Source organism: Lucilia cuprina, chromosome 3, assembly GCF_022045245.1.
Source record: "Lucilia cuprina isolate Lc7/37 chromosome 3, ASM2204524v1, whole genome shotgun sequence".
NCBI lineage: Eukaryota > Metazoa > Arthropoda > Insecta > Diptera > Calliphoridae > Lucilia > Lucilia cuprina.
Genome location: NC_060951.1, coordinates 875,416 through 887,632, shown reverse-complemented (window position 1 = coordinate 887,632; position 12,217 = coordinate 875,416). Strand labels below are relative to the sequence as shown.

The window sequence follows — 12,217 nt, the reverse complement described above, 5'->3', positions numbered from 1 at the left end:
ATGCATTAAATATGCTCAGTTGTTAGTTTTGAAACTGCATTGAAAAAATCGTTATTTAATTAATTGATGATTTCAGCAAATGTTAATGATGATTTAAGAGCTTTAAGAGATGATGGTATTAAAAAAAATCGTTTACGTTTAATATGATTTATATACAAAATCACTCCATGTTAACATACATAAATTGCGGTGTTATTTAAGTTTTCAGTGTTGTGATTTATTTTCTCATTTAATATCAAATGAAAAATTATTGTTACATGCATTTTTTTGGGGTGTAATTTTTTTTAATTTAAACATTTCGTGTTGTCAATGAATGCATTGCTTTTTTTAATAATTCTTTTTGTAAAAAAGTGAATTTTGAACCGATCCGTATTGGTCAGAAATCCTCAAACTTCAAGTTAAATTATTATGTTTTAAGTTCTTGTGTATGATATTCGACTGTTATTAGAAACTTGAGGAATATGACAGTTTAAGAACTGTGATCGTCTAGCCCAAATTAACCACCGATTTCTGTGATCGTTAGTAAACTTTTCTCCTATATTTATCTGTCTTGTTGACCCTACTGTATACGTTTCAGTTGTACATCCATCAATTACATTTCTGCTGCTAAGTTCGATTTATGGTTAAAAGCGCTAGAGCGTTTAAAACTGTAGTGTATAGATCTTCGTGTTTATTTTACAGAGTGAAGAAAGTTTGAAAATCTTGGTGGCTGTGAGATAAAGAAGGTTTTACAAATTTTCCTCATTTTACATATATTTCGGATTCGAATTTGAAAGCAAAAGTAAACTCAGACTTCAGGGATATTGTAAGGTGGAATATCTTTCGTATCAGCAAGAAGTTCTTCTCTACTGTACTGTATCGTTTCTTTAGGATTTGGGTCTTACAGAATTTCGATCGTATATGTTAAAGTATGGACTTGTTAACCTCACAATTTGTATGGGATAACAGAAAAGGTTTCAAAAATGTTCCTCATTTTATATATATTTCAAATTATAAATCGAAAAGAAAAGTAAACTGAGTGTTAGGGGACATTGTAAGATTGAAGTTCTACTCTTATGTAAGGCATAGTTTCTTTAGGGGATTTGGGACTTACAGAATTCAGTTTGTGTATGTTAAAGTATAGACTATTTTCATTATATTGTTCACCTTTAAAATTTGTATATGATAATTTAAAACAATCTCATCTGGACTATCGTTGGGATCACTATGGTATTTTTAAAGAAGATTGAACATACCTTAAGAATGATGCTAGTTAAAACTATTAAAGAATGGGCAGTCTGGGGAATGGAATACTTGAATATTGCAAATTCGTTATCAATCCGAACTATATTTTAAAATGGGATTACTTTTTCAGAAACTTATTTGGAAGTTTTAAGAACACTTTTTAACTATTTACTTTTAACATCTAAGCAGAAATTATATAAGACTCCTTGTATCTGAATTAACTGTGTATTCTATAGTTGTATCGACTGTGGAACATATTTACTTGCCTGGAACATATAGTTACGCGAAATTGGAGAATAATGTCTTTGTTGTTTATTCGAAGTCTTATGTGGCTATTAGACGATCATGTCATGTCTTGTTTAGTTTTTGTCCTTTAGAGTTTTGTCATTTAGATCCTAAACTAAATAGAGTATTATAGAAACGACACTCGCTTTTAAAGGCGCGAATTTTTTTTAGATCAATTCGATAGCACAAACTATGTTCCCACGACAATTGGATCTTCGTTCCGGAACGACCCAAATCATACTCGGCCAAAGATTGTAAACCTAGTGACAGGTGTATCAACCGAAAGTTTTTTTTCCTAGGAATGAACTAACGGCCACAGACGAACTGTTACAATGACAGACCTATGTTAATGACAGACCTAGCTATTCGGACTAACACGAATGCTTTTACGTCTATTAGACTATTATTATTATTATTATTGGAATATAATCGAAACTACTCCTGCTTTTTAGCTGAACGCGATTTTATCTATTGACAATAGAACAACTCGCTAAACAAAAGGTTAAAATTTAGATAATAATATCGAAACAACTCTCGCTTTTAAGCAGAGCTACTTCACAAACTTTCTCTTTAAAAATTCGTTCTCTTAAAATGAATTACTTTGACTAAGAACTTTTTTAATTTGTTAGAACTTTTGTTACTAAGTGCAGTGTTATTTATAATTTAATTTGTTAATTAAAATATTTAAATTGATTTTAAACTATTTTTGGAAAAAAATTTAGCTACAATGCCAATAATAAATGTTTTGGCATATAAAATTTAAGCTACAAACTAATTAACAAAATCTTCTAAGTGTTTTTGGGTTTCGTTTTTATGATTTTTTAAAAATGACAAAATATATATGTTTTAAATTGTTATTAATAAAATTAAATATTTTTTTCTCTTAGTGTAAAAACTATGAACATAACCTTGATAACAAAACAAAACAAGTTAAATGTTAATAAAATTATAAACATAAGAGAAACAAATCAAGAATATTTCTAAAAAAAATATACAATTTGTCTATGAAGATAAAAATTTTGTAACAAACAAATGTGAATAATTTTTCATAATTTTGTATAATAAATTTAATTGTTTTTTGTTAACGAAATTAATATTGGTTAAGAGAATAAGAAAAAAGAGTTTACAAAAAGAGAGTAGTAGTAGTAGTAAGTAGTATGACTAAGTTTCTCTTACTTGAAAGACGGTTACGGTGGCCCAGAGTATATTGTTGAAGTGCTTACGATCACATTCACACTGAGGATGTTTGCTGATTATTTCGGGACACGTACATTCGCGTTCGAGTCCAGTTTCATCCATAAATTTGCAAAACTTACCGCCGAACAAATACATGCCCAGTATACTGCAAGGTTGTATGTTTTTTTTCGGTTTTCGTTTTTATGAAACACACATACAACATTTTACATATACATACAACCACATAAAAGTTTTTATTTGCGTTAATTTTTTTTATTTTGGTTTTTATTGAATATTTTTTGTTATATTTTACACAAACACATACGCGTGTTGTAGTAGTAGTGGTAGTAGTATTCAATTTCGGTAGTAGTAGTAGTAGTAGGGTAGTAGTTTTTAGTTGATTGTTGTAGTAGTATTACATTATGATAATAAAAAATGATATATGTTTTGATATATTGTTTTTTTGTTAAATATTGTTTAGAATACATTAGTTTTTTTTAAGTAAAAGAAATATATTTTTTAAAAATTATAATTTGAAATAGAAAAAAAACATAAAATATAAATAACTAAAATTAGGCAAATGTTTGAAATATTGTTTTATTTATTTAAAAAAAAAATACAATAAAACTTGTGTTTAACTAATTGTTTAAAAACAAATTGCATAAAAAAGCTTAAAATATTTGTTTCTAAAGTTTTATTGTATTTGTTGCTATTAAGATTTGTTAAAAAAATTTATGTTTTATAAATAGTTAGTAGTTATTTATGTTTTTTGATACTTTTTTTTGTGGCCAAAAGTAGGTGGATTGTTATTTTTTTTGTTATTATTAAGGAGGTTCTTTATTGTAACTGTTTCTTAATGGGGAAGGAGGTGTTACTATTTATACAGACTTTTAGCAAAATAATTAAAACTTTTTTCAAAACCTTAAAAGAGAAAAGAGTTTTTAAATCCTCTCATTTCATTAATAGTTTTGCTTAATATTTTGCTAAATTTATGATATATGGTTTGTTCAATTATTAATTATACGAATATAATAATATTATATTAAAATGTTTTAATTGTTTTAACTTTTGTTTAAATGAATTTACTATATTCTGCAATTTTATATACAATATCAATGATATACAAGATCATGAAATATGACAAGAGAAAGTGGGAGATAGAGAGAGAGAGTTATGTTAACAGTGATATTTTTACATATGAAAATGAAAAGACAAAGAAAGAGAGTTGTAATGAAAGCGATTTTAATGAGTAGAGAGTCATATAGATTTTTCAAAAGGATTACGTGAGAGTTTAAATCTTTTACACTTATAATACTTAAATGAGTGAATTTTAATAACATTAATTGCCAACATTTACAGTGTGAAATAAACGTGCAAATTTGCAAACATAAAACATTTATGCTAATTAAATATATAAGATTTTAAGGTTAAAAAAACATGCTTATTTCTTAGCTTTAAAATAAATAATCTTCATACTTACCCTTGATTTTATATACAAATGATTATAAGTCCATTTTTTTTTATTAAAAGCCACACTATTTTCTTTTCATACTAAAAAGCACTAATTTTTTCAACATGGCACTTTCAAACGTTGCTACTCTTGCAAATTTACTACTAAAGGCAACTAAACTAACAGTAATTTAAAAACCTAACCTAAGTGTACGTACAGTGTCCTAAAACAATTTTTTTGTAAAAATTTATATTTGAATTGTTTTACACAGAACACACCACAAATTAAAAACTTAAAGTCAATAACAGCAGAACAAGCAACAAATTAAGAAAAACCAAAGAAAAAAAATATTTCCAAAAAACTTGAAAAAATAAACAAACACAGGAAAAAAAAACAATTAAAAAGCTTTTAACTGAAAATAAAAATCACAGGCCAACTTAAAACAACAAATAAAAATCTTAATAATTATAATTACAAAATAACAAATTAAAATTTATATTAAAATTATAAAACCAACAAATCATATAAAACATTACAAACAAACTCTGAAGTTATATTTTAGTATTAATTTTAATTCTTATTTTTTTCATTTGTTATTTTTATTTAACATTAAAGTTTATAATAAATATATCAATGTTTTTTTTAATAATAATTAAAATCTACCTGAAATACTGTGACGAGTGCCCACAGTAGACTGTCGAAATTCTTGCGATCGCATACCACATCATCGCCCACCTTTTCGCAGAATTTACATCCGAATAGATTCATGCCAAGTATACTATAATAAATTTCGATCAATCATAAGATCGAACAATTAAAGTACCACGTTACAACGATCATAATGTATTTTATTATTATTATTTTTTTTAAGTCATCATTTTGTTTCATCAATCAATTATTCATTAATTTAATGAAATAATTAATTTTAAGTTGAGAAAATGAAAATCATTAAACACATAATTAATTAGCATTAAAAAGGTTTATATTTTTAAAGGGATTTCAATTAAAAATAAATATTTTTAAATATATTTATTTAATGAAAATTTAATTGATTGATTATTTTTTGTTTAATAAAAATTTAATTTTTATTTAGGTTTTAGTTTTGTTAAATTAATGTTTTTTTTTAATTTATAATGATATTTAGTTTTGTTTTAGTTAAGAAGTTGTTTTTTTAGTAATAGTAGTATAAAGTAGAATAGTTAAAAATAGAATAGACAATAGAGGAGAAAAAGTTATAATGGAAAGAAAAGTTATAGAAGAAGAATAAGAAAAATATGCTATTAATATCAGAGAGAGAGAGAGAGATTTTTGTCAAGAGAAACTTAAATAAAGAAATGCACTAAAAATCGTAAAGAAAAATTAACAATAAAAAAGTTCATCTTTAACTGGGTCTCACTGCGTCTATTGATAATTAAAGCAAATTTTAAAAAGCTTTTCTAAAAGAGCTTTTTATAAAAATTTTTCTAAAAAAAGCTTTTTATAACAGTTTTTCTAAAAAAGCTTTTTATAACAGTTCTTCTAAAACAGCTTTTTTTAAATAAAAGCTTTTTTAAAAAAGCATTTTTATAAGCTTTTTAGGAAAGCTTTATATAAAAAGAGTTTTTTATAACAGCTTATCTAAAAAAGCTTTAAATAAACATAAATTTCTATGAGGTTTTCTAAAAAAGCTTTATATACAAAAAAAGCTTTTTGTGAGAGATTTTCTAAAAAGCGTCTAAAAAAGTAATTTTATGAAAGAAGATTTTTAACTCTTAAAACTCCTGTTTACAAAAAAGCTCTTAAGGAAGCAATTTTTACAATGTGATAAAAAGTAACTTTTTATCTGTATATTGTAGAAGAACATTCACATGAAAGCTTTATATAAAAGATATTTTCAGGTAACTGTATATTGGAAGCTTTATATAAAACATATTTTAAAATAGCTAGAAAGAAGCTAGAAGAAGCTTATTATGTTTTAGACATTAGATTGAAAGTTTTTAATGAAAAAGCTTATGGCAGTTGAACATATTCTAGCAAAACTTTTCAAAGAAAAACATTGTATACAAGTTTATTAAAAAAAATCATATTATGAGAAGAGCTTAACACAAAAGGTATATTTCCATAAAAGCTTCACACAAAAAAGCTTTTTCATAAGAAAAGCCATTATATTAAAAAGCTTTGGAAACTTCTTGGAAAATCTTTTTAAGCTATGAGCTGGAGGAGTATCGAAAATGATTTTCGGCATTAAGGAACTAAACTATCAAAGAAAAACTTTGTACAAATATTTATAACAAAAAAGCTTTAAACAAAAGTGCTATGTATTTTCAAAAAAGCTTATTAAAAGTAAGTTTTCTTATGACTTAAACTTTCCTACTAAAAAGCTTTGGAGACTTCTTCGGCTTCTTCGTTGTAACCAATATATATGTATATTACTGTAAACGTTTTAAAACGCTTTCTGATGAGGTCTTTAACACTCAAACGTTTCCTAAAGTTGTTTTAGATCAATGCATTAATAATTAAGGGAATTTTTTATTTTGCTATTTAATGTTATTAAAGAGAGAATAATTTTTTAAGAAAACTTACATTTCATCGGGACTACCACTATTGTTATAAAAATCAAATATTTTCTTACAAAACTTTCGTAAATATTTTTTTTAATTTAAAATAAAAATATAAATTTTAAAAACCAAACTCAAGTACAGCTTTAAAAATATGAGAAACAAAATTATTAATCAAAACTTTAATTTCAAATTTGAAGCTTAAAGTTGTAATATTGAAGAGAATTATATCATTTTTGCAATATTTAATTTAAAATTACTTATTTTTTTGTAATTATTTAAAAATTAGCAACAGTTTTTTTTGTCTAATATGTAAATAGTATTAGCAGTAGAATAGTAATAGTAGTAGTATAGTAGTAGTATAGTAGTAGTAGTTTAAATAGCAGTAAATAGTTGTTAAGTAATATTATTATTATTATTATTATTACAAATTACTGTTTTAAATGAATTTTATGATTTGGAATTTAATAACTAACTACTTTAATTACTGTTAAAGAGGCAACAATGAATCTATACTAAATAATAATTAAGTTTAAAATTAATTATTATCTTTATTAACTAAATAGTAAAATGTTAAAATGTATGTATAATAAATATATTTGTTATCGATACAAATCAATCAAGGAAGATCTCATATAAGGTCTACAAATTAATTTCGCAAAAAAAAAACAAATTTCATTTAAATTTTGATAATTTAGATTTGTTATAATAATATAATTTAAAATTCAGTTTTAGTAGAACGCTATTATCTAAAACTAAATACACAGAATTAATTAGTAATTTTTATTTTTATTTATAAAAATGAAATCAAATAATGAATGATTTGAATTGAACTGAACGAAATTGAATTTGAACATTACGAAACTAAACTGTATTAAATTGAATTTAAAATGAAATAGCAGCAGAGTTATATTATATAATGAAAGTGATAAAGGTGGTTGGTTGTTTGTTAAGTGATGTTTCAAAGTGAAGTATTTTGGCATCGCTTCAAGGAAGTTTTATTACAAAAAGATAGTGAAGTGGAAATAATTTCTTTAAGTTTTTGGTTGAAAGTGTAACGAAAAAATATGTATTAAATAACAGTGTGAGAGACAACAGCTAAAGAGAAATTTACGAGTATTAAATGTGAAAAGCTGAAACTTAAGATAGAAGTGAGTAATTAATGTGGATGTGTGTGTGTGTGTGTGTGTGATGTTGTTGTGATGTAATTGAAACAGCAGTGTTGAAGAGAGTTACAATGTTAAAAGGAGAAATGAACACAAAGATAGCGAGAGAGACACAGAAAGAGAGAAAGACGAGAAAATTTGTTTGTGTAGAACTTAGAAAAGAGCAAATTGTGGCTTTACTGAAAGTGAGAAAAAAGGAGCAAAACTTTAAAATTACTAACTACTACAAACTAATTGTGTTTGCGATAAACACTTTTGGTCAAATGTACTCTTTAAATAATTATTTATGAAAAAGTAAAAAAAGAAAACAAGAGACAGCCAGACAGTTAAATAGTGTTCTTAGAGACAAAAAGTTACAAAACTAAAGAAAGAGAGAGAGAGGGGGATTTAGTTATTGGGGAATCAATGATATTGTAATGTAATTACAGATGTATGTTAAACAAATTACAAATGAGGTGTGAGTTCTTCGACTAAAACTCTTCCTACCATTTTTTAAGAAGCATGTTTAGGAATTTGCTCTTAATCTAACTACAATTTAATTAAAGTTACTGTTAATAGGATTAACAGAATTCTACACCATAAGACAACTACTCAAATTGTTACCAAACAATTACAGGATATACTGTTTCAGAGGACTTTAACCGATTTAAAACTTAGTTTTTCTTCCTATTAAATGAAAAGAAGTTATTTATGAAGTTATGAAAAATGTTTTACAAATGCTTACAAGCATTCTCAAATGTTTTGTTGATGTCCTTGCAAGTAAACAAAATGTAATGTTTCTGATTTTGAAAATTGAATTGTTATTAGTAGGATTGATTAAATGAAGAGGAGACGATTTAAAAACTGAACCTTAACACAGCAGGTGGATTTATATATTTGGATTTTGTATGGTGTTTTGTTATTGTTTTCTTTTCTTTGAGATTACTTGGCTAAAACTTACCTAAAAATGAATATGAAAAGCACGAGCAGGGAAAAGAATACGGCCACATTGTCCATGGTGCGCAGCATGACAAATAATTGACGTCTCAAGTTAGGCATAAAACGTACCAGTTTCAAAATACGCAATAAACGAAATGTGCGTAAAACAGATAGGCCAGAACCACCGCCACCTCCTGTGCCATTGCCAGCGAATTGTTGACAGATTTCAATGGCACTTGAATTGGTTTTAAATTTTAATTTAAAATAATAGCAATTTACTTAAATCATTCATCATTCAACTCACCTTAAAATTACTATAACACCATCGAATACATTGAAGCCATTGGCTATATAACGAAATGGTCCTTCAGCCACCACTTTTAGTAACATTTCCACCGCAAATATGGCAGAGAAAACAATATTACTGGTCTCCACTATGACAGTTAACTCTTCGGGTTGTTTGTGATATTCTATGCCCATGGATAGAGTATTAATGAGTATGGCCAGCAAAATGCCCTGCTGAAAGTATTTGTGCTCCACCAAACGTTTAACATAACGCCTGCCAGTGCCGCATACACGCATTATGCAGCGATAGGCGGCAATAATAATTTTCATTAGCCGGGAGCGTTTTTTTCTTTTGTCATCCAGTGGTGAAAGAGCATTTTGATACAGGTCATAGCAGCAAGAATAGTCCTCCATATAATTGCCGGTACTGGCTGAGGGTGCGGTACCACATACTGCACCGCCACCATTTGAGTTAAGAGCATCGAAAGCTTTTTTACCTTGTTCCGAGAAATGCCTCTGTTGTTGTATTTGTTGTTGTTGCTGATTGTGTTGCTGTAAAGCCAGGTTGTTGGAGTTTTCCAAATTCTGTTGATTTCTAATAGCCTCGGCTGTATGGGGATCACAACGTGCCAAGGATGAGTAAAACGATTCCAGTGTACTTTGACCCGTGGGTAGGGCCGCTGAAAATGCCACAGAAAATGCTAAAAGCTCTTGACAAGTCATGGCGTCGTGTATACCGAGATCTGAACATTCCGCATAAGGATTCGTAATGCTGGCCAGAGTCTGTGGTAGATTCACCTAAAGTTAAAGCAAAAAGAAATGAAAAGAAAATACTCATATAAATAAAGAGCGGTGCTAAAGTGTTAAAGTCCCCCGATTTAACTTACTTGCCAGATGCTGCCATCGCCGGCCTGTGTCATCTTTTCCGACGAACATACCGTTTTCTCAACACTAGATTGCGGTTCCTTGAGAGCCGGTGGCGTGTGCAATAAAACGTATTCATTGAACATGACAGAAGGTCGGCGACTGGCTGATGTGGGGGGACTTAAAAAGCCGGATGTACAGGGATGTGTCTATAAAAAGTAAAATGTTCCATGAATAGTAGAAAAATGATCTTTACACACTGAATTTTATGAAATATCGAAAGTTTTTGGTTTAATACATAAGTATGAACAAAATAAGGTGGTTTTTCTATATAAATTTATACATAATAAGCTGGAAGAGGAAGCATTCTTTTATAAATGATGAAATGAATTTTTCATTTATTTACAATTGGCCGGGAGGTTTTAACAACTTTTAAAAATATTTTCAAATATTAAGTAAATAAAGTAATGTTTAAGTTAAATTGCATAAGTATTTGTATAAATATAGTTTACATAAGGATTTTTTTTTTGATTTTAAAGGTGCTGCATTTAGTTTATTAATACCTTGCCTAGAGTTCCCAGCTGGAGCTATAAAATTTGCCACAACAATTTCAAAATTGGTGAATTTGAACGTGGTAGTTTAGTAGTTAGTTATAGGTGATTTGGTGGGTAAAATAAAAGAAACAATTTGTATTTTAAATAGCAGTTAAACAAGGTTTGTTTTTTGTGACATAAACGTTCTCTCTATATAACTCTCTCTCTCTTTCTAAGTACACAAGAGTATATAAAGAAATCGTGCCATTTGACTGATTGATTCGTTATCAATTATATTTGATTTTGATCTTTAAATATCAAATATTAGTTAAATCTGTGTGTTAAGTAGTGGTGAAGCTAAATTAGAAATTTTGCTAGACTCTTTGGAGTCTGTAAAGGAATATTTTTTAAATTTTATGTAATTTATTAATGTGTGTTAAGAGTGTTTGTGTGTTTAAAAGTTTTAATTTGTTCTACCAATTTGTTCTAGTAAGTATGTTAAGTGCTAAAGTTTTTGTCATTTAGTAATAAATTCGATATTACAACTTACAATTAATTGATCGGTTTCCATAAGATTTTGGGGAAATTTCAAAAGTATAGTTTTCTGTTGTTGTTTGCTATCTGCTTCAGGTTTTAATTGATTAGAGATCTTTTTATAATTGCTATTGCGTGTCGCAACTGTTCCACCCACATTTTCCAATGATTGTTCAGAATTTTCTGAGGACGAATGATGCTGCTGTGACTGTGGTGTTGATGTGTTAATATGACTGTTATTGCCATTATGTAGACCATTTATTAAGGACACCATACCGCTGGGGGTTTGTGTAGTAGAATGTTGTTGTTGTGCCCCTAATTGTTGTTGATTCTGCTGCTGTGATTGCTGATGTTGTTGAACATGTGTATGATTGTTATTATTACCACTGGCATTGACATTATTATTGGAATTAAGCGGCACCATTACCGTGATCATTTGATCTTGTATACTAGAGGGCTTACGATTGCTGGCATACTTGGGACATTTCGGATGATGACTTTTAATGCGTGACGGTGAAAATGTTAAATTATCAGCATTGGGTAATAAACCTTCTTTGCGTTGTTTTTGTTGGTACCTTGGCGTTTGGAAAGTATGAGGTGGACGAAATCAAAACAAAATTGTGTAAGTGTTTGTTTTGGCAAAAATTTAGCAAGTATATTATTACATTAAAAGTTGATTTAGTAAACGACAAAGATTGGAGTTTGGAATAAGTTCATAATTTTTCTCTAGAATTGTTTTCTTTTGATTTTCCTAACAATAACTAGCTAATGAATATGCATGATGTTTAATGTTTATTAGCCAATTTACAGGGGAAATTGGATTTTATTTAAAAGTTTCAAAAGAGAGTAGGTGTTAAGTTTAAAACACATGTTTTAATATTATTCAAGAATATTCCAAGAGTTTTTTTATTTCCTTTACATTTTTAAAATGAAATGAAGTTTAGCATACTTTTGGGCAGTGCTTTCATTTACTGTAAAGATATAAGCAATTTTTAAACAAAATCATTTTCCTAACTCCCTTTTTCCATGAAACTTTTAATATAGCCTCCCCCAAATTACGAACAAATTTCAAATTGTTTGAATATTTTTTAAATTTTGTAAATGTTTTAATAATTTTTTCACTATTTGTTTTTAGGAAAGATCATGTGTTGAGTAAAGAGTAAGATAAATGAAGAAAGCTTAAGCAAATGTAATTTCTTTTACAAATTCGGGAAATTTTCTTTCATTATATAATGTAAAATTTTA

At 27.6% G+C, this 12,217-nt stretch overlaps 2 protein-coding genes across 7 annotated transcripts in view; one reads left to right on the top strand and one right to left on the bottom strand.

Annotated features, from left to right (window-relative positions):
* LOC111686568 (alpha-ketoglutarate-dependent dioxygenase alkB homolog 7, mitochondrial) overlaps positions 1-12,217 on the top strand; it is a 43,317-nt gene that overhangs the window by 19,655 nt on the left and 11,445 nt on the right. The gene's annotated exons all lie outside the window — the stretch shown is intronic.
* LOC111686569 (voltage-dependent T-type calcium channel subunit alpha-1G) overlaps positions 1-12,217 on the bottom strand; it is a 32,008-nt gene that overhangs the window by 8,383 nt on the left and 11,408 nt on the right. For 2 of the 6 annotated variants that reach the window (XM_046946491.1, XM_046946492.1), the window contains exons 8-13: positions 10,989-11,547; positions 10,469-10,492; positions 9,929-10,114; positions 9,061-9,839; positions 8,779-8,991; positions 2,686-2,851 (exon numbers count right to left, since the gene is read on the bottom strand). In XM_046946491.1, coding sequence (XP_046802447.1) covers positions 2,686-2,851; positions 8,779-8,991; positions 9,061-9,839; positions 9,929-10,114; positions 10,469-10,492; positions 10,989-11,547 — 1,927 coding nt within the window. Of the gene's footprint in view, positions 1-2,685; positions 2,852-4,798; positions 4,914-8,778; positions 8,992-9,060; positions 9,840-9,928; positions 10,115-10,468; positions 10,493-10,988; positions 11,548-12,217 lie in introns of all 6 variants that reach the window. The other 4 variants (XM_046946495.1, XM_046946494.1, XM_046946493.1 and 1 more) reach the window with 4 other exon arrangements.